The sequence below is a fragment of the Chaetura pelagica genome, unplaced genomic scaffold (assembly GCF_000747805.2).
Source record: "Chaetura pelagica isolate M959 unplaced genomic scaffold, ChaPel_1.0 scaffold377, whole genome shotgun sequence".
NCBI lineage: Eukaryota > Metazoa > Chordata > Aves > Apodiformes > Apodidae > Chaetura > Chaetura pelagica.
Window position 1 is genome coordinate 870,545 of NW_009953908.1, and position 23,605 is coordinate 894,149.

A 23,605-nucleotide genomic window follows, 5' to 3' on the forward strand; every position below is an offset into this window, starting at 1 on the left:
CAAACAAGCCACCCCCCCCCCCCCAATCTATTTATATCCCACGAAAAAGATCAGCATATAACCTAACGTCCAGTTATTTCACAGCCCTGTTTACATTTGTTACTAACAGAAGGCTGTCATGTAGCTCAGAGCCGGTATCATAGTGCTAATTTTCCACCAATCTTTGTTTTCACTGTTTTGGCAGTAAGCTTACTCATATTTTAGATATGAACTTGAGCTGAATTTGCCAACAGTTTTGTAATTCTGATAGACCAGGGGCTGCTGTCTTTGGTCAAGGTACAATAACAGCCAAAGTACAGTTGATCTCATATTGCTGAGTATGATTTAAAGGAAACTCTTTGAAAGAAGTATAACTGCCTAAATTACTACTCTTTTATATGTTTTTAAATGAGAATGTAAAGGCCAAGGGCATTTTTTCCTATTTAATACTATTAAATCCATCATTAAATCTCTCACTGAACACTGGGTGCATTTAATGGTGCCCTCAAGTGCTGATGCTGATGCTTGACTGTGTTAATATTGTTGTATATACAGATACAATAAATAACACTTAGCTAAGGTAGTATTAGTAACCTTATTGGGTATATCAATACAAATAGCTGTAGTAATGAGATTAAGCATCAGAAACCAATGGCAATGTGAATCTAGGCACCAAGGCTAAAATATGGAGCGGGATTCAGTGCATTGAACATATCAGTAAAACCGAACAGACTCTACTAAAACCTTTACTGCTAGTTGCCATTAAAGGATTAATTTGAAAGTACAGTTTTTATCTTTTCTCATCTCACTTTATAACATACTCTGTCTTAAAACTTCAGTCTGTCTTGCGCACAGATATCCTGAGTGTTTTGATTTGCTAAATAATCAGCAAACCCCCTGGCAGGCCATTCTGCTTTGCCTTTTTGTAGCCAGAGTTCCCTTGGTTGAAATAACTCAGATCTAGGGATGGACCAAGTTTCTGCCACAGATGTTTGTTCCTTATTGTAGTATTCTGAACACAGAGTTGCATTAGTTGAGCCACCTCTAGATCACTGTTTCTTCTCTCAGCGTAAGAGCAGTTGGATGTCATTGCCTTGCCCATGCAGATTATTTTAAACCTCCTGGCATAATTCCAGAATTCCATTTTTCTCACACAAAAAGCATGAAATGTTCATGATTCCAGTACTCTTTTACCATTGTAATACTCTCCAACTGTGGCCACTTTATTTTGAGGGTATTCCTTATTTACGCCTTTATTGCTGATAGAGAAAAAAGCCCTGTTGGAGCAGGTCCAGAGGAGGACCACAAAGATGATCAGAGGGCTGGAGCACCTCTCCTGTGAGGACAAGCTGAGAACTGAGGTTGTTCAGCCTGGAGAAGAGAAGGCTCCAGGGAGACTTTATTGCAGCCTTTCAACACTTAAAGAGGCCAAAGACGGGGACAAACCTTTTAGCAAAGCCTGTTATGACAGGACAAGAGGTAATGTTTTTAAACTGAAAGAGGGGAAGTTTACACTATGTAAGGAAGAATTTTGTTACAATGAGGGTGGTTAGACACTGGAACAGGTTGCCCAGAGAGGTGGTAGATGCCCCATCCCTGGAAACATTCAAAGTCAGATTGGATGGGGCTTTGAGCAAACTAATATACTTGAAGATATCCCTGCTCACTGCAGTGGGTTGGACTAGATGAGCTTTATAGGTCCCTTCTGACCCAAACCATGCAGTGATTCTGTGTTCTGACCTTTCTTCTGATGGGATTCTATGTACACTAAAGCTTTGAAAGGTGTATCCAATGCTTGTTTTAGTAAGAAACTTCTTTAAAGTAAAAAAAGGAAATTACCTAGAGGACTACCTTTAATCAATAGGGGTGAAATCCTTCCCTGTGTAGCTTAAATGAGAATTAATTGATATGTAAACATTGTGTAGACCTTCTTAGTGTAGTGAATTGCAGTTTGATGGTTCTTATGAAGAGAAATCAACAGAAATTGATATTTGCTACCCTAAAACAACCTCTTGTGACTTTTAATATTTTAAATTTCCAATGCTAAGGCAGCTGTTCCTGATTCCCTGCCCTCTAAAGAGCAGGGAATATAATTAAAAGGTGGCAGTGATGTGTCCTGTTTCCTTTTCCTTTATGTATTACTTTAATTTTTCCAAATGATTTCTATGAGGTAAAAAAAAAAAAAAAAAAAAAAGGAAAATATAAACATCCTTCATTTTTTTTTAAATGACAGCAAAGGAATGTTAACTTTGCTGTAAAGTGGGTGAGTAAATCATGTGTAGTTAAGAGCTCAAAAATAAACAAGCATTTGTAACCATCTTACTTCCTTGCATGCCTCTGTCACGATGCAGCCTATAATTTCATAATCACCTGCTGTTTGCTGGCAAACATCTTGAGCAATGTTTTAGAGAGTTGTAAAAACTTTTGTTAGCATCATTTTTCATAACATTCTAGCTGTAAAACCAAGCTGTCTTTGTACTGAGAGCCTGGCACTGCATCATCAGGGAATACCTAGAAATGGTGAGGCAGCATGATACACGAGTCTGTGTAGGCTTTCTGGGCTTATGGGTGTTCCATCAGTTCAAACTTAATTGTTTCATAACTAGTCTACTTACGAACTTATTCAAAGATCTGTTTAGTAGTCCTTCCATTCATTTAATTCAGCTTTAACCGATTTAGATAATGTATTTTGTGTTACTTAAAGTGTTTAAATATTTTTTTAATAGATGCAAATTTCTTATGCAAACAATGCCTACAATAAGGAATAAGATATGAGTGGTACTCTGCTTCTTAATGAAATAAACAGTGTAATGGATGAAGCCAGAACACATGCTTTAGGAGCAGAGTTAAATCTTCAGTGTATATTTTCCATACCTTCTACTATTTTTATCCAGTGGAGTCACAGAATGGCATTCTCAACCTCAGTACCATTTGTGCCAGGACAGAGATTTTCTTAAGTTATTTTCTGACTCAAGATTCCTTTAACCTTAATTCCAGCTTTGTGTGTTTTGCCTCATAATATTAGTACGGTATTCCCAGAGAGTACAAGGGTTCTGGGATGCCTACTTCAAGTTTGCAGAATACCTTGCAAATGAAAGTCCATGTGTACAATAAGTTTCAGGGCTTAAAGCAGACAGAGCTTGAGACAATGATGGCTTTGAAGAACCCACTTAATATAAATACTAGATAAGAGTAAATTGCTCAGCTAAACAACAGTCTTCTTCACTGCTCTATGGGTGTATTTGCAACTAGAGAGAAGTGCAACTTAAAATCAATTTCAACAAGAAATGCCAGATTTCCTAAGGACAGCTGGGACAAACAAAGGGACACTCCCTGCCTCCAACAGCTTTTCAAAGGCCACCCCATGTAGTGGGGAGAAATGGCAAGTGTTGGTTTGTGCAGCTGGCACTGACTCCCAAGAAGATGGTGAGCAGCAGCAGCCTGAGTGCCTGTGCATAATGCCCTTGCAAGGGTTCCCAGAAGAGCTGTGCTGTTGGCAAGCTTGGCATTTTTCTACACCAGAAGCCTCCAAAGTGCAGAGACTGTGATTCTGCCAGCTCTGCAAGCAGGGGCAATGCCCTGTATGCTCACCCTCTGATTAGCTCCATCACAGAGCTTCTCTCCTAAACATCTCAAACAGCCTGCAGATTGATGTAAAAAACAGTTTGTTTGTACCTGCTGATTTGTTGCTTTGACTCTGTGAAACAGATAAAAATGATTATTTACAGGATCCCAGTGTGCCCTGCTTACCAAAACCTCTACTGTGATGCAAAAAGCCCTGATTATCTGCTGTTGCTTCAATAAGCCACGCAAAGACTGGAACATAGCAGCAGGACTTAGGTCTTATCAACTTTCCAGATTTTAATTTTGCCTCTGCTCTCAATAATGAAACTTCCAGCCTCCTATTAGCTCTCTTTTTGAAGTGCAGCAGGATCTGGCCAGTCTTTTGCATCACAAAGAGACTTGGAGCAGGCCCACCAGCCTCTGGCTCTAGCATCAGGCCCCACTCTGCCACCTCACTGGATTTTTTTCCTGCATCGGTGGCTGATTCTTCCAGGGAATCTGGGTTGTTTGCCTAGGAAGCCCTGGAGGAAGAATAAGGATGTTTACACCTGACTGTTGCTTCTGATCAGGGCTTATTTCCCAGGCCCCAGGGTGGGAGGTTGGTAGTATGGAGACTGTCTTTCCTCTACATCTACCAAGGGAAGAAGGCAATGCATGTTATGGAAGACAACAGGAGGCAAAGAGCCACGCTGGTTAGTGACTGTGCCTACACAGACCTGCTTGGAATAGTGTTCTACACACTCTGATCCCAACTCCAGGGATTGAGGCAGGGCACTTGATGGGGAGCACCATTGCTCTCCTTTGCCATCCAGGTGCAATTCCTGGCAGAATCCACATGTGAGAAGAAAAAGATAGCCAGCTAACCTTCTCACTAGCCACAATATTAAAACTGGAAAACCTAATACGGAATTGTTAATGTATATAAGGAAAACCTTTTAGGTGATCACAGATGACCTTTCCAGAACAGCTATGTCTCCTTAATGTGAAGGTATTGAAAGGTCACATGGAGTTCTTATGTTTACAAGAAACACAGCATAGGGAAGAGGAGCCTTACATGATTGACTCTTACCCTGTTATGGAGATGGTCAAGGTACAGAAATGTGGTAATGGTCTCAGATTTAGAGAGGGAGACATAACCCAAGAGATGGTCTAAGAAAAAGTGTCAGAGCTGCCTAGCTGAAATGATAGCTCCTCCAGGAAGTATTCTCTGAATTCTCCCTCAACTTTTATCTATTATTGTAGTAAGTACAGAGGTGCAGCACTTGACCAAAATCACCATGCCAGGTGCCACACAAACATGTAAGAAATAAATCTTGGCTCCAAGGAGCACGAGATCAGATTTAGAGACACACACATGTCACTCTGGTCTGAGGCATTTCAAGACCAAGTACAGCAACGTGGACTCCATCTCTAGGCACTATAGAAAACCACATCTGGAGGATGCTCCAGATCTTAGGTCTGCTGATATGCTCCATTTTTCTGTCTTTATCTTTTCCATTGACTATAGCAAAAGCATCAGGCAGATGCCCTTATTGTGTTGACCTCTTTGTTATATCCCCAAGGTTAATTGTGATGCACCAGGACCTTAGACAACCAAAAGCAGCAGGGGACAACTACAGATGATAGATTACTGATACATAAGGAAGAAACAAACTTCTGTTTCTATCTTTTGTAAAACACAATGGAACATGCCTGTCTCTTAATCACTGCTTTTGAGGTCAATGCCAAGCATTCACACATGCATAAAAAAAAGGTTCACATGTTTTCTTGGTTTATAAAACCTGTATTGAGAGGTGCCAAGCATTCACACATGCATAAAAAAAGGTTCACGTTTTCTTGGTTTATAAAACCTGTATTGAGAGCCATACATGGTGAGGATTTTGATGGATTGAAAAAAAGGAGCTCCAGATTAAAAAACAAGAATACCACTTTGGTACATTTTATATGTGAGTCTGAATGGTGCATTCTTTCACCCAGTCTGAGTGGGGTTCTGACTTGTGTAACAGGCAGATAATTTCAGCCAGTCTTCCTTGTTTTGAGTCCATTATCTTATATATAACTGAGGAATATAATTCCAAAAGCATACTTTTTTTGATCTTAACACTTCAAGAGATGAAGAAGGGCATTTCCATAGCACTGCATCCCAGCAGTGAGTCCCCCGCTCATGAGAAGTTGTTCTTTTTTTCCTAATTTCAGTTTGCCTTTTTGTCCTTCTGTCTATTGGCTCATGATACAAGTGGTTTTCATTTATTCTATTCTATTGTGAACTGACAACATTCTCTACTGAGACCTATTTGGAAAATTTGTATACGTGAACTTCTGTTAAGCATGAACAACCATGATGTTTTTTTAGTCATCTCTTGTGAATCCTGTTGAAGGTTTTCAGTAGAGGTTCTACCTTTTACCTTGAGACACTTGAGAGTTGGCTACAAATAAGTTTTCTAAAAGTCATGTTACAGGGGTTTTTCTCCTATGAAGGTGCTTAGGGAGAGCAAACATAGTACCTCTTAGTCTAACAGGGCTGATCTCTCTAAGTATCTGTTGTTCTTTTTTTGTTCCTTTTTTCACCTTCTCAAAATTTCCAGCATTTTTAAAGAGATGTGGACAAAGAAATAGGCTACTCCGGCACTCGCCTCACCAATTCCATTGAGCTATTTACTTCTCCAATTTCAAATGCACAACGATGGAAATGTTGGGAGATTATTTTCAGTTGTTTGTCCTCTGATGATTTCTAACACGTTTCTAGGTCAAATGTCACACTCTACCAAGAATACATGGTGTTCTTCATTTGTGGACATGAGTTTGTCTGTGTTCAGCTCTGTACACCTCTATAGTCAGGGCTGGACTGGTCTTTGCTGCCTTCAGCCATCACGTTGTGCCACCGTGCTCCTTATAGTATATGAACCATCAAGATTTAACATCTTCCTGTCAATTCAGATCTGGGAGGTACACGATTCAGCCGTGAGAACAGATGGTTGAATTCACATACGCTGAAGCACGCAGTGCTACACTGATTTCTTAATCTCATTCAGAATAAATGACTTGTATATGAATAGATTCCCCAAGTTGTCAGAGCATCATAAACAACATCATTTGCTAATTGCAGTCAGCCACATCCATGCAAGGCTGTTCAGGAAGGATTTACAGGCCGCTTTCCCTTGCAGAACTTCTCTGTGCTACAGCAGGGAAAAGGGAAGGAGATCCCCTGCCTTGATGCTCAGTTCCACAGTCTGGTCCCAGCCTGGTGTAATTTTCACCTTAAATGGAGCACATTTCATCTAATGTCATTAAGAAACCACAAGTGCAAAATCTCTTGGAGCTATGCTTTATAGAGCTACTTTTGTCAGCAATTTAATTTCTAAATCTTTAATTCTGACTTTTTTCTTTCTGTGGTCTTTTCTTACTCTCTCTACTCTTTTTACACTGACCAAGAAGTTGGCTGCAGTAGCACAGAATTGAAGATTTATTTCTTCTAGTTATGGTTGGCAGCCTCCTCAGGTACGTTAGCCAAAAGGCATTCTGATGGCACCTTAAACCTTAACCCAGAGCACAAGGTATTCCCTTCATGTGATGTCTGTCTGACACTTGTGCACAGAGCACACATGCCCTGTGGTGTTACCCATAAGGTCTTGAAGCATGAGATACTCCATCAGTTGGCCGAACAAGCTGAGCTAAAATTATCAATTCATACCCAGTGGTGAATCTCCACTTTAGATGCACGAAAGCTCTCCTTGTACAAGCACTTGCATTCCCAGGAAATGTATAAGTCTTCCTGGTACCCCAAGTCCTCTTGAACTGGCTTCAGGTGTATGAAACACTGGAACTAAGAACAAATTAGGCCAAATCATTAACCTGCTATTTCACCTTCTGTCCAGGGGGTGAACCAGGACCACTGATGTGCCTTTTAGAAAGCTTCCTGCCTCACACAAAATAAGAAATTTGAAGAATCTGTCTAGTTTCAAAAAACCTAGATTTTTTCCTCCACAAATCTTGTTTTGATGACCTCCTTACATATAGCAGTGTATTTTTGTCTGAAATAAAGGGATGTTTATATTAGAACATTACATGCATTTGTGACAAAGGTATTTCAGTATTGCTAAATGTTTACCATGATGGTATTTTTGTCTTCTCCAAACTTCAAATGTCTTCCTTAGTAAATGTGCCTGGTTTTTGGTTTGGGGCATTTTTTGTCTGCTTCTTTGGGCATATTAATACAAACATCCACCAAAAACAGGGTAAGACCCTGACCAGTGTCCTGGTCTTCATTTTCAATAGCTTTTGTTTTAACTTCTTGAAATGTTTCCTGAGCAATCCTGAGGCCAGTACCCTTGATTTGTTAGCAGATTGCAGAATTAACATGCTCATTACAACCTCTGAAAATGTCGATTATGGATCCTCTTTCATTAGTATCTGAAATCATGCAGAAATCTGGACCTTGAAGTATCCTAGGTCTTTTCCTTCCTTTCTCCTCCCCCCACTCCCAAGGGGCAGCTATTCATCTTCATTAGCCACTTACGTTAGCTTGCTGCCAACTGAGACCAGAAAACTAGCTGCATCAGTCTTGCATGGCAATTCAGGAATTAGAATCCACAGTCCTTGGGTGCAGGAGGTTAATGCACTAATAAAGATTGTACCTTGATTAACCACATCATCTCAGCTTGCCCAGGCAAGGCTGGTTTTCAGACAGTTTGTCATATCATAATATGGCCCAATGCATTCATCTAAAAACATAGCATCTTAACTAAGAACAGGTATTCATCACTGTGACTAAAGGAGAAATTTTGTTCATGTTTTTTTTTCATTTCAGTGAAGAAAATTGAAAAGTTTTTCAAGAATCTCTCTAATTTTGTGATTTACCTGTAAAGGCAAACGTTCTTCCTTTCTTCATAATTAGAGATAAATCTTCCTGTCTTAAACTCTGATATGAGTAGAGCTTGGGATAGGTTATACCCTAGTTAATGCTTTCTCTTAGAATCAAACCACACTTCTCTTGGGTATCCATAGCTTATTCTGAGCATATAGGCTCATTTGGTCCTCCAAAAGTGAATAAAAATTGCGAGACTCCTTGTTAAAGAATTGTAATCATACAATGAAGGACCTAAATAAGTCAGTTTGATAAATAAGCAGCAGTAACCTTCTTTTACATTTATCTGTCTGAGATTGTTGAACCTTGACAATGTTGGATGCTATTTGCAGGATGGTTCCACTAAAGCAGAGATAACATATTCCAAATAGAAGCTTACCACAGTGGCATTTGTGGTTTGCTGTAGAGTGAATTGATCCACAGATCACGTTGCAAATGTTCATGATTTGGAATGGTTTATTTCTGTAGGTACCGAACATCTGGTCATTTAATGCTGAACACATTCTTTAATGCTGCAGTCTGCAAAATCTCTGACCTTCTCCCTTTCCAAGGACCTAATTTCTCCTCAGCCCACAGACGTGTATGCACACACACACAGACACACACAGACACACACACACACACAGAGTTCTGTTTTTATCACACAGTTTCAACTGATGCCCATCCCCACGGGTCTGAAGAACCAGGCACAGCACAAATGAAACAATTGCAAGCTACACAATTACCTCTGTTTCCTTCCTTAGAACAAAAAATTTCCATGACAGTGACTCTTCCCCAGACTGTCATATGTCTTTGAATGTTCTACCAATGAAGCCTATTGAAAGGAATTCATTTTTCTGACAGCATCAAGGTACTTGAAGGGTCTTGGGACTAGAGCCAAAGAGGAAATGTGGCAGAATGTGTTTTGCAGCAGATTGCTGTGAAAAAACTGAATCCTTGAAATCCTTTCAGCAGGGGTAGGGGAAACAGAAGAACTGCTGACTGAGGTTCAGTGTTGAACTGGCACACAGCTTGGTGTAAGTGAGGTCCTTTCAGCTATTTCAGCTCCATGACAGGGAGCTCGTAGTGGTTCCTTTATTTCTTCCTTCAGTTAGTGGGTGGGTGAAACACTTGTCACTTATCTTCAGTTTAGAAAGCATTTTGCATCATACTTGACATAAATATTAACTACAGACTCAAACCTGCCCACATAAGTGTATGGAAAGGAAGTAAAACAGGAAACAACAGAAGATGGAAAATGGCAAGGTTGCGTTGGGTGGTAGTGGTTCTGAATAACGTTACCAAAAGGATAATGATAAAATAAAGGATGCTCAAGTGGAAAGAGGAAAATTATCAAGTGCTCAAAGGAAACTACAGGGCTTATGAGGAAAAGGAGTTAAGCAGATGTAGATTGGATAAGCAACATCATAAAGAAACAAGAGGAAACAGCTGTATCATTTTATTTTATGGATGTATATTTGAAGTTCGGTTAGAAAAGTTGCAGCAATAACAGACACTAGGGAAACCAATTTAAAAAAAATCACATCATGGGAACCTTACCTGAGTGAAATGCTGTCAGCTTCAGCATAGTCTCCAAAAGTTTCAGTGTCAAACTCTTTATTTTAGATATTTGACACTAGAATCGTAGCCATGTTGTCAGCTAGTGGCAGTGTAGCTTCACTGAACTGAAAGGGATCTTTGCCAACTGACAGCAGTTAAAGAGAGAGTCTTCTGTGTTATAAAAAAAATAGTCTATTTTATGAAGACAGGAGAGTGAGTGGATTAGAGGTTCTCAAACTGTGTCCTGTGATCACTTTCTAAAGGGTCTTGGAAAGCTCTGTGTTAGCTTTATGTTGCCTTGACTTCCAGCTGAATAAATATATCTGAGGCTTCCCTAAAATCTGCATTTTAGTGTAGGCAGCTTTAAAGAGAGAGCCTTTGTGGTCCCCTGTGAGCTAACCAGCAGAGCATTTGCAAAGGAAAATTGTGTCTCACCAATCTCCTGTAATTCCTGTGATACGTTAGTAGAGCAGTGGATGAAGTTGAGCCAGCTAAAATAATTTTCAAAAGGTGTTTGACAGGGTCCTTTATGAGATGCTACAAACATTTCTTAAATCATCATCAGTGGAGAGACAAAATATTATGAATCAAAAAATTGGCTGGGTGAGCACAAGCAAAGAGGACGATTAAACAGTCAATTTTTTTAATGGCCTGATGATAAGTTCTGGTTTTGGCAGCAACTGAACAGCAAGGTAATACATGAGGCTAGACTTTAAATTATACTGGTCTCCCTACTTTTTATTAATTACAATTTTTCTGAATCAGTTCAACCATTCCTGTTATCATTTGTCACACAGCAAGATTGATGGCATTAGATAAATAGCATTGCCTTAAGTCTAGAACGAATACTATTATTTACCACTGCATGGTACTTTTCCTGAAAAATTGCCTACAAGCTAGGGTTAAAAGTCCTAAATAAAATACTTCCAAGCAGTCATTAATCCACAGGAAATGTCTCATTACTTAATTGTTGCTGCAGAAATTGAATTTGGAGCAAGGATATACAAAACTATAGATTTCTTTATTTGAAGGCTTTCCCTTCAGTAAGAAGAAAAGCCAAGTTGGCATGTTGACCAAGATTAACTAGACTTGGACTTTTATAGCTTGTAAAACTGGACATTTATTTATAACCGCTGAAAACTGATTTACTACAGGTGGAGACAAGCACGGTTGTAGAGCGACCTTATTGCAGCTCTACACACGTGACCGAGATGTGCCACTGCCACCACCAAGTAGATGTCACTTCAAAACACCATGGAGGGAACCCTCACAAGGAGAAACGTGTGTTAAAAAAAACAGAGAGGGTCTCAGAGCCACCCCTTGGTTTTGTGCATCTGGCCAAACGAGGAGGAGGGCAGTTGCTGCCATCTCAGACAAGCTGTTCTGCAGCTGGGTACATGTGCTTGTCCACATTAATTTTTAAGCAGTCCTGTCCAGTCCTTTTTTTGATCCAGAAATTTTTGTTTTCCCTGCTTCTGGACCACATATGGCTTCTTAGTACCTCCTTTACTTAACATTGTTCAGAACTTTAAGGTTAACTTAATAAATCTGGATAAATCAGTTGTAAATTAGACTATTATCTTGTAGTGGCTGGAACATTTTCTGGTGCAAGGCATTTCAGGCACTTGTTTTTTGCTCAATTTATGCTAAAAATCCCTGCATTCTTCTCTTTCTGATTTCAAAAATCATTGATATCAATCAGTTTTCTAACAACAACATGAAGGTGCAGAGGATCTTAAGTACATTTAAGTTTTCAGCGATCCATTTGAAACTTTGTTTTCAGTCCAGTGGGTGATTTATGCCAATGCTGCCAATCCCAAACTCCAAAGACAGGCAAGTTCCGCAGCTGAGCGGAAAAGAGAAGCTGTGCACAAAAGTTTATTTTAACAATAAAAGCTCAGTCATTTCTATTTAGTTAGATAGTTGCCTCTTGGGCTTACATTCCAAACATTTCACACCATGTACTAAAAAAGGGTCTTGATATAATCATATGTCACTGCTAGTGCTTTTCATCTGTCTCAAATATCTTCAGACAGCATCTAAAATCACGAGATTTGGTGCACAGGGACATACTCAGGATTTGTTTCTGCGTGACCTTGCAAAGTGTTGGTGCTTGTTGGGCACCTATATCTTTTCTCCTGATTTTTGAGATTCTGTTCTTGGCAGCCAGGAGATTGTGCACATAGTTTAATGTTTCTTTTTTTAAAAAGTATTTACTGCATTTAAATCTTACCATTCCTCAGTGAAGACAACCTATAGTTTGGAATATTGTTCATGTTCTCTGATTTATTTTTTTCTAACTTGATTTCATTTTATAATTGTCTGAATTCCAAAGCATAGTGACAAATGCACCATAAGATTACAACTCAAAATATTATCCTAGTAAATTCACATTCAGATACTAATGATAATGGCAATTATTGACCCTGGCAAATATCAGTGGTCTTCCTAAATCTTTGTGTCAGAAAAGGTTATGTAAAATTGAAATTATGTAGAAAGCTTTATTATATACCACAACTCAAAGTAAAAAGAGAGAAGAGAAGCTAGCCAGGAAAAAAAAAAAAAAAAAAAAAAAGACCATTAATGGTCTTTTCCATTGAAGTGTGGATGAGAAATAATCTTGGGGAAAAGAAGAAATGAAAGATTGTGACATGTCAAAAAAAAAAGGTCACCCTTATTTTTAATTAGCCTTCTGATCCTTTCCCTGGATGAAAGTATCATTGTCAGACTTGAGCAGGCAAGGTGGGAGGGAAGAGCTCTGCTGCTGTAACAGATAGGTTTCTGCATGGCATATAGCAGACTTCTCAGAAGATGTTCCCCTGAAGGTGACAGTGGGGGTCAGCCACTGTACAACCTAAAGGAACTGCTTCTTGGGCAAATGGAAATCGTAAGAACTGAATTGAGTATTTCACAAGTAGGGTAAGTTTAGGTCAAAGCCACCAAACAATCCCAGTCTGGTTGCCCCAATTCTTCAATTGACAGAGGTGATGTAAAGCATTGCCCTTCAGAAGAAAGGGACACATAGTTCATTCCTATCAGCACTTTTGAGTTCAGGACCTCAACTTGTAGTGAAAAACACTTTGACAATGGAGTTTTACCAGAAGAAACACCTTTAGTCTGTATGCACAACGTCCCATTTTCTAGAAAGTAAGTAAATGGCCCTGTAAGGGAAAAGGAGAGAAAAGCAGGTGAGAGAGCAGTACTTTTTTAGATCAGAGCCTTCAGATTAAATGTCCACACTGCAAATCTTCTCTTCATCAATTATTGTCATAAACTCCAACTGTTGTAGTATTTCTAAAGATGTAATTCCTTAATTTTTTTAAAACAAGCACATGTGCCAGGTACTTACAGCAAATGGCAATCTACTTGCCTGTGTTTTTTGTTGCCTGAGTTTAAAGAACTTACTGTATATCAAAATTCCTATATACAGCTATTGCTGACATTTATCAGATAAGGAAGTCATAAGATGAACAATCTGTCTCAAAAAGCTGAAAAGCAGAGCAATTCTGATACTGAAACTGCAAACCAGATGATGCTCTGATTGGAGGCACACACATAGATTACAGAAGTGGAATAAATCTTTAAACTTTTTAGCCTCAAATAAAATAAAATAAAGTAGTTTTTATTAGAAGTAAACTGTTTATCAAGAATGCTTTAAAGGTGACATTTATTACTAATAAACTATGTTGAAAGGTATGATCATTGGCAGAACAGCCAGAGACTTTCCTCTGTGTAAAAAATGTCCCAGCTCAGTCCGTGCTGGGTCACGAAGTACTTCCATCAGCACTAATGAAGGATGGGCAAGAGACTCACCCCCACCTTTTTTCAAACAAGAACATTTTCTTTTCTCTTTAAAAGTGAATGAGTCATGGAGATATAATGCCAGTATTATTTTGGGACTGATCGTGGATCTCAGCACGACTCCTTGGAATACCACTGAGAACAATTCCACAGCCAGCTAATGGTATCAAAACCCAGCAAAGCATCTACCAGGCAAACTCTTGATAGTGTCAGAGAGCCCCCTGCTTAGGCAGGATGTTATTTGCACTTCAACTCTTGAAACTTACGGACTGACTCTTCAGGGTTGTCATGCTCCATGTTACTTCTCATATTAATTCCGTTAAGTTACTGTGTACCAAATATTATGGCTGTCAGTGCTGAGCATGTCAAAAAACATGTCCATCCTTTAACAGCCTGCACTAGAGAGGAATATGAAGCTTCTCTCTCAAGGAACCTTGTCTGAAGTGTTTAATTTACACCTGCCCAAAAACAGGCTTACTTTGGAGACCAACTCATTCAGGCTTGAATGTTTACAGAACTATCTATCTCCTACACAAAGCTATGAAAAGTACAAGTGAATAGAAATCAGGTTGCGCTACCTATGTAGCAATTAGGAGCTCATTCAACTCCTTTACAATGACAAAGGCAATTTAGGAATTAACGATTGAGCTAGAGTTAAGCATTTAACATTCTGACCTTGTCTTTGAAATCTGTTTCATGATTAGTCCATAGTGTGTACCCCATTACTTGATTATGCACTGAAATTTTTTTGTTTCATATTACCAAAAAAAATTTCTCCTGTTATTCTGATCAGCCATAATACATTACATTATTAAAATGCGGTTGCAGGTTGTCAGAAAAATCAAACTTCTTGCATTTAAGATGCACTAAGTATTCAGGAAAATAAAAAGGTACTTAAGAATTGCTGTTAAGAGTCTGTGATAAAAATCAATGTAGCTCATGTATTGTCTAGATTATATGTAAACTGGACATTTCCTAGTACCTGTAGTAACAAATACACCACTACCCAGGCATTCTTCCTATTGATACACTATTACTGTCTCCTATTCCATTGACTTTCTAAATGCAGTTTGCTGTACAATATTGTTTTTCAGGAGATGACCCATTCATGGCCTCCACCACTGTCAGCTATTCATACACCAGGAAAGGCAGAACAAAGCAAGTTTCCCTTCCCAAACAAGGTAAGACAGGCAACATCATGTAGAACCTCCTGCACCTCAAAGTATGTCCTGCATGAGCCCTGAGTTCACACGTGAGGGCTGTGGGCTGAAGCTGACACTGTGCTTATGACCTTCTCCAGGCGTGTGCCTGTATCCCCTGCCTTTTCCCTGCTTACGGCCTCTGCAGGGCTGCACAGTCATGTTTGCTTGTTTTGCACTTATCCTGGTGTGTGTGGATCGGGGGTTCCTCACTGCGAAGTTAAACCTCAGGCGGGGCGTTCAGATGTGGTGCCTTCTGCAGGCACCTGCTTGAAGCTCCTGACTGGTGTCACAGGGCCCATACAGCTGCTGCGACTCAAGAACCTCCTGCTTCCATCCATTGCTCCTGCTCCATGTGGATTTGCTAGCCAAGATTTTTGTTGAAACCACTGAGGTCTGAGGTGGGCTTTTCTGGCCCACCTGGCCTTTGCTAGCCTTTCCAGTCAGGGGCTGAGGAGTGGGCCTACATACCATGTCCCCAACCTGGCTTTGGGGGCAGCTTTGCTGGATAGGCAGGCAGCTCAGAGCTGCGATGGCAGCGGCTCCACAGACGTATTTGTCAGGGAATTAGTTGGTCCCCCAAGACACCAAGGTCCTGCTGGTGGTCCTTTGAAACCAGGTCCACTATTGTGCATGTATCCCAGGGAGGATCAGCTGTAAAGTCAGGACAGAATGAAGTCAACTATCCTATGCTCAATTTCATGTTGTATCACCATATACTGTTTATAAGCCACAAGTGAATTTCATGAAGTCTTCAAGCTTGAAAGATAGTATTGATGCTGTTTATAGCCTTTTTTGTGTTAAAGCAAGTTCCCTTACTAACTTTTAAGTCCATTCTGCAAAATCTAGTGCACAGAATAATTATAACCACAAAGCCAAGAAACCTTCAAGATTTGCCTACAGTAAAACAGCTTTTCTGTAAATGAGACTGTCATGATTCTGAAGTACCAGGGGTGTAAACCAAAACATCTCTGGCATGTTATGAAAGAAAAAGAAGGAAATAACTCACTGTCTGTTTGCTTGTTGAAGGCAGACAGCTGACTGAAGATGGTAGGCAGGCTGGAGGCTTCTAAGTAAGAATAAGACCCATAGGAGACAGATGGATCAGCAGCTTACAAGTAGGTGGTACCTGTGCAGAAGTGCACGGGCAAGGTATGCACCTACCAGAGTATCCATGTAGCCCTCAGGAATGTGCTTCCTCACGGATAACTGTATTGTGGTAGATGCAGAGAAAGGAGAACCACAGACCACAGGGCAAAGATACATGAATAATGGTTGATGTTGACTTGCTCATCTTCTCTCTGCCTGTTCATCCATCTCTCTGTGAAATACTCTAATAGGTTGAACTGCAGAGCTGTTTGAGAGATCTACCATTAATTTTTAAAGAGCCTTTCCTATGTGGTTTCCTTTTCTATTGCCAAAGTAGAATTTCCATTTTATTTAATCTTAGGGTGGGTGAGATTTCATCTAATAATATATAAGCATCCTTTTGTACATATAATAACATCACAACTCTCTTGTGGCCTGGGTGGTGTGGGTAGTCAGACATTGAAGTCCTTTGTGTGAGGTGGGAAAGAGGTACCCAACAAAATTCACTGGAGTCCTGGAAAAATCCTGCATGACTGGTCATAGCTCATGATAATTTTAGACACCATCTCTATTTAAAACTATTTAAAAATAATTAAAAGCTACTTGGATGACTTCCTCTAATCTGTATAGTCACAGACTTTAGAAGGCTTCTGTTTTTCAGGCTTCAAAGTGCAAAAAATGGTTTCCTAATTTTTCAAATGTTTTTGAAACATTAATGAGCTAGCTGTTGCTTTTCATGAAGAATGGTGTAAAATCTTTATTGGATCTCATATGGGATGCCTCCATAACTCCTAGGAAGCTTTCCCACACATAAGCTGTGAAGCTGTCCCAACTTGTTAGAACCCAGGGACTACAACCAACTCTTGTAGATCACACGTTATTCAAACAAATGGGCCTGTCAGTCAAGTAATGGCCAGGGCCAGAAAGAGGCTAAAAGGTTATTATTCAAGGCATCAGCTTCATCTCTTAGTTCCAAGCAGTGCATGGTACCATGAATACATTTTCAATCCTTATGATTGTGTTGAGAGATCAGTTCAGCTCATTTGCAATGCCTCTTCCAGCCAGTGCAACTCCAGAGAAGCAAGTGGGCTGCAGTCCTTTTTAACAGAAGACAGTTCCCGAGTGTAAAGACACTCATCATTTTGGGAATGAAGAAAAGAGAAACTTGTAGGACTCCCGCCCTGTTGCAAGGATGCAAATCATGCTTCCTTTTCTGTCTGTAAAAATGGAGTGTCAGCATCATTAGTTCCCATGCATGCCAAGCTGCTTTTAACCTGCAACTCAAGTAATTAGTGATCTGACGGCTTGAAACTTGGAAGTTATTAATTACGCTATTAAAGTTGCAAAGGCCACAGCAACTGTAGCTAGACTGGTTTTGCAATCAGTCTAGCAGTAATACTACATAACTGAGGTTTATGTGTCACAGATAGAATTCCATATTTGAAACTGCATATGTGGATGTGTCCATTTGTATAACTATATGGTGAGTGGATGGGGAGATGTATGTGCATATGCTGTACCTGCATATAAAATCAGACCTCATTAATACAGGAGATCTGCATCACTGCACAAGAATGGAAGGAAAGTACAGGTCAGGTTTGACACGTGGCACTGCCCAGTGGGTTTCCCCAGTGCCCAGTGCTGCTGTGAGAGCACTTTAGAGGACTGTCCTTTGTGCAATAGAGGGCATAAAGTTATATTTCATCCTTAACTTTGAATTTTCTTTCTCTGTGGAATTAATTTGTACACTTTGCATTTTCTAGGAAGAAGCAATGACAGTCTCTTTATTTCTTGTTTTTTCAAAGCTTAAGGATAATTGAATCAGTGTGTGATGTGACAAGCTGTGTGTGCTTTACTTTCTCCTATCTCTGTCACACTTTGTTATGTATAAATGATCAGACATTATTTGGTTGTAATTTTATTTAAAACAACTTAATAAATAAACTTTAAATGAATAATTTAATTTGGTAAATAAGAGCTCAATTGATGCTTGTGCGAATGATCTTTCACGTTCAGACATTAATTCTCTGCTCTTGTGGTGGGGAATGCTGTTAATTCTGCTGCCTGCTTTGCTCTCTTCATTTTTACTGCAATTTCATGTCTTGAAAGTTCGATCAGGTGTTTGCTTTCTAGTTTTCTGTATGTGATATTATGGGATCAGCTATCATTTTGTTATTTGAGAATTAATTTATCTACTCCAGGAAAGCTGGTGTTTTGTCGCAAAGCTATTGGGTGATTACTGTCATCAAGAGCTAAGTTATCATAGAGATGTTATTCCTTACATGCTCAATTCATTTATTGTGAGGGTGGTGAGACACTGGCACATTCTGCCTAGGGAAGCTGCCAATGCCCCCTGCCTGGAAGTCTTCAGAGACAGATCGGATGGGGCTTGAAGCAACCTGGTTTAGTGAGACTAAATGATCTTTAATGTCCCTTCCAACCTAAGTCATTCTATGATTCTATTATTTACTTTTTCCTTTCTTGTTGTTTTCACTAAGCTGGAGGAAGTGGAGTAGGAAAAAGTCTCCAAAAGTGAAGGCTTCACCTTTAGTTTTTAAATTACATAAAGGTGTATTTTTTTCCTACCTCAGTGGGACCATTCTCTATTTTGCTGTGAGTTTTTTCTATTAGTCTTTACTATTAAGAATAATTTGTTGAGAATAAGGACACTTCTTTTAAAAAATCAGTTAAAAGGAGAAGTGAGAATGTTGGAGCTCATATGTTTTCCTGATGTCAAATTTGAGACTGTGTAGAGTAAGATGCTGTGCTAGGCAGTTAAAGTGGAGGGTGCATCCTTCCTGACATTGATGAAAACGTAAAAGATTGAGCAAAGTCCTTGTTTAGCAGTTTTACAAACCCTAGGATATTTCTGTCAAAATCATTGTATTCCACAAAACTGTTATAGGTACATAAATTCACTATTCTGGAAACTGAACATGCTCTAACAGCCTATTTTCATGGCCAGCCTGGTTGGTTACTAGAATAGTATTAAAATTCAAGCGTACATGTCACTACATCACCCCTGCAAGCTGATCCTGACCTCTTAAGATAATATTCAGTCTCCAGAAGAAAAACAGACTTTAATATCCTTCATCAGAAGCATTTACAAGGCCGAGAGAGTTTGTCAAAAGTAGACAATTTCAAATTATTGAGAAATTGTTGTTGGCATGTAAACCACAGTACAGATCTTTTCAAACTGCAGTTAAAGGTAGAAACTACTAGGGCTTGCCCGAAGGTGTGTTGTCTTGCATTTCAGGTATGTGGGATGGCAGTGAGTTGAAGACGTGTATTATAATAATGACAGATCAAAGCCATGCAGTCTGGAGAGCCTGGGCTCCAGAGCCAATGTTGCAGACCAAGGGGATTTGATTAGCGGAGTCCTCACGACCCCTGTGCCTGCAGTCCAGCCAACCTCCATTTAAAGATTCCCAGAAACTCTTGGGGCCCCCAGCCCCTTAGGCATGATACTGAGTCACTCAGCTTGGCCAAGTCAGAGCATCCTTGAGCTCTCTGGGCACTTGCAGTTTCTTTCTTGATGACCTTTGCATTTGGCTCAGCCCTCAGCCTCTGTGAACCAGGGATCTGGTCCAGAGCCCAGTTCCTCGCCAAAAATAACCATGTGTGTTGCTGTGGGTAGCTGGCCTCTCCAGGCAGCCTTTACTGCAGTTGTAACTGCAGCATATATATGAGGTGGTATTTCTTTATGTGTCTGGATTTTTTGAAAGCAGAGTTACATACAGGATACCTTCCCTGCTGTCATCTGTAGCAAAGTGCTTTGGTTTTTTTCCTTAAATGTCTTTTTGTTATACTTTATATTTCAATTTCCTTCTATTTATAGGCTTCTTTTGTTTTTTTTTTGTGAATGCAAACAAATTCTGTGAGCAAAATATGTGAACACTTGCACATGGGGGAAAAAAAAAATCTGATTTGTTGCACCATATTCATAGATATTGTGGATGGGATACAAGGCTAACCTTGTAATCTTGAGGACCCAGGACTAATGTCAGTATTTCCACTCTTTGGTACTGTCAGTATCAATATGAGAAAAGGAAAGACCATCTGTGCTACTACCTCAGGAATCCAATGGTCCATGAAAAAATATTGGTCTTCTCTCTGTCTTCTCATCTAAACTTGTAGAAGTTAATAGACGAGTTTTGGCTGATCAATAACTGATTAGTGAGCAGGAGAATCACAATCTTTATACAAGGATTTGCAACATTAGAGAGTTGTTGTGAAGTAAGTTTACAAGTCTTAGAATTAATGGATTTTTTTAAAAAAATTGATTTATTCTTTTAATTGAAAATTACTTTGAAACTGAGTGAACAATTAACAGTGCTGTTTGTTTTGTTAAGGTAATAATGTTCAAGCAAATATTGTAGCTAAAAATTGCCATAAAAATAACACAAGGTACTTTTTTTTCTATTATTACTCTAGGAGTCACAACAGGGATCTACAGGACACAACAATGCAAGTAAGTACCAACACATTTTCTGGCTGCATTAGGTGGAGGGGATGATAGTGACTATGAAAAAACAAGTGACTGACAGAGCACAAAACCATTAGTAGACCAGGACAGCGGAGCCTCAGCAGGTACTACTCAGCTGTGGTCAAATATGGAGAGCTGAACTGAGGAGTGACGATCAAAATATCAGCTCTTTGGGTGGGGGGATCAGGGGGAAAAGGGAAAAAAAAATAATTTCCTTGTGGCCGTTTCACTATGTAGATGAGAGATGCTGAAAGGGTAGAAGAGTGGCTCTTTTTAGAAAGCCCAAAAAGAGCTGACCTTGTTGCATGGCCAGATCCAGACTGCTAGAAAATTCTGCAGGAAGACTTGTTACCATTTTCATTTCACGGGCAATGATGTATTTTGTGGCTACTGCACAGTAATAAGCTACATAAATCCTGCCAAACTAACGCCAGATAATGGCTCAAAGACCATATGGCCGTGGGTTTTTTGGCTAGCAGTGCAGGCAGGGGAAGGATGTGTGCTTATATGGCTCCTGGTTGGGGCTTTTCAGTGGACTCCAGTTTACAGATCGTGGCACAGATCAGCAGCACTTTAATTACATTTAGTTGTGGCAAAAAACTTAGCAGCTGTATTGGAAGGAAAGATTGAATTGTTCTGCGAAACAAAATAATCCTCTCCCCTGACACCTCTGACTGTTGTTAATGTTGTCTTGCATATTAAAAATACATGATCCTATCCTGCTCTCCACATAAAATCATCTCAACCAAAATAACTATTTTGCTAGCTTCCTGACCTGTCAGCCAGCACAGAGCCCTGTTTGCAAATTATAGAGCTGTGACTGAAGATGAAAAATGCCCTGAGCTGGAAGGCAGGGCTTTGAAAGGGGCTGGTCACCCACTGCGTGGGGGAGAAGACATCCAGAGAGACAAGGCTGGGAGATGTAGGCTATTAAACAGTGTGGCTCTTTGCCGGGGAAAGGTCGGCGTGTGGAAGACAATGTTGTGAAGAAACACGCAGTGGTGTCACTTAATTGCTGGCATCGGTTTGATATTGCTGCGAGTCCCAGCACTAAGGAAATAATAAGAGGCAAAGGGGATGAGGCTCTGTCAGAAAATAATGAATGCAGTAATGAGAGAAGGAAGCACAAAAGGGCCATAATAGAGAGGGCTACGCAAACACACACAGAGTCACAAGCATGAGAAGCACACCAGCTGAGCTGAGGGCTTCACGGTGACATCAGAGGCCACAGTGTTTGGCCAGATTTCCTGTAGTTTCATTTGAGTATTCCCTTCTTTCAACACTTGAATAAAATAGGTTGTTCTACAGATCTGATGAAATCTGCTTTCCTGTGGATTAGGAGTCTGTCCTACCTCAGAGCTTTCCTCTGCTCCTTACTCCAATCATCTCCAACCTCACTTTCCTTCCAAGTCCCCCATCTGCCCTCCCATACCACAATACCGCCGGCTTCTTCTCATCTCCTCATTCATCCCACACAGCAAAACCAGAATATGTTTGCAGCTGGGCTGGAGCTGCACTTGGTGCTGCCTGGCGGAAACAAAGAACAGCTGAACCCATGCAGAAACAGTTTCTTCATTGGTGGCAAAAGCTAGGGTTGCTGTCAGATACCCAGACACTTTTCCTAAGGTTGCAGAGGTAATGTGACTGCCTCAAAGACCTGTATCTGTGAGGATTCCTGTCAAGGTCCTGGAATAAGACATCATGTAAGATATTTTCAGACACAGATCTTTAGCAGACCTGTACATCAAACGCAAAGGAAATCTGGGGAAAAAACTATTCAGATGTGAGGAAATGCTAACAAACAGCTCTATGTGGGAGAGAAACTTAATGGCCTGTGAACTGTCTTATCCAAAATGCACATCTTTGGAGTCCAAATGAACTGTTACTTTCCACTGCACCATGTCTTCTTTGGAGTGACTCTCGAGCTTGTCATTTGCAATGACTTTTCTCCAGCTGCAAACATTGTCTTTCTCATAGCTAACATTTGCATTTCTCTCATTCTTCCCTCACAAGGAAATCAGAGCATTTAAAACCCCCTAATGGTTGAAGTTGTACTGCACTGTCATAATAAATACTATTTATACCTGTTACTCATAAAGGGAAACTTGGCCTGGTTACGTTGAATGATTCACCCAAATTCCTACTCAGAGGAGAGAATTCCTTCTCTGGCCACCCACAATTCAACAGGGAAATCCTACAAAGTGTCATTTAAAATTTATTTTGAAGTGGGAGAAATTTGGACATGTCTCATCTGTTTGTATCTAAGAAGGTTAGGAAGTGAACTGGATGAGATGAGGCAGAAACTAGCAAAGAGTTCTCAGCTCTGTGGATAAGGATCTGAGGACTTGTGGTTTCCACCGTGTTTCTGGAGGCAAGTGTATGCACACACACACACACACACACCCGAACACAGACACACATGTATGTCCACACTTGTTTCAGAACACATACACAATGCTTAACACCTGAAATTAAGTATGCTAACAGCAGTCCCATAAAAGAGGCGAGGTGGGTAGTGTATTCTTTGTCAATTCCTGAAAGACTAAGAAAAACGAACGACAACACAAATTGGTTCACATGGAGAAGCCAGAGCTAGAGAGGATTTAGCAATTCAGCAAATGCCAGCCTCCCACGATGGTACCTGCATGCATTTGGCAGGTTACATGAAAAATGGAAAACAAATCTTAGTCTGGCCAAGAGTGAGTGCAAAAAAAGCAAGGTGTTCTGACAGCTAATTCCCTTTTACATATGCTTACCCAAAATTTTTATCTGTACTATATCTGTGACATTCAACTATGCTTAGTCTATACACATTTTTTTAAATTTCCGTGATACAGTGAAGTGAGAATAAAGTTGGTAAGAACTGATAAAGCATTAATGGCCAGATTTTCTACTCTTGATAGGCTGGACTGAAGCATTTCTACCATCTCTACAAGCTTTAACCTCCTCATCCACACAGAAGTATGTTAAGTGATAATTAGTATAAAAGCAGCTGCAAATGCTTACCGTAGGGTAATTCATTAATATCCAGTTTGACTAAATCACAGAGATTCCCTTTTCTCTCTCCTCACAGGACTTATGCTC

General features: G+C 40.0%; 1 protein-coding gene across 1 annotated transcript in view; it reads left to right on the forward strand.

Moving 5' to 3' along the window:
- Positions 1-23,605, forward strand: part of AFF3 (AF4/FMR2 family, member 3) — a 345,281-nt gene that overhangs the window by 190,124 nt on the left and 131,552 nt on the right. The window contains exons 6-7 of the mRNA XM_010001439.1: positions 14,842-14,928; positions 20,470-20,506. Of these exons, the coding sequence (XP_009999741.1) occupies positions 14,842-14,928; positions 20,470-20,506 (124 nt within the window). The remainder of the gene's footprint in view (positions 1-14,841; positions 14,929-20,469; positions 20,507-23,605) is intronic.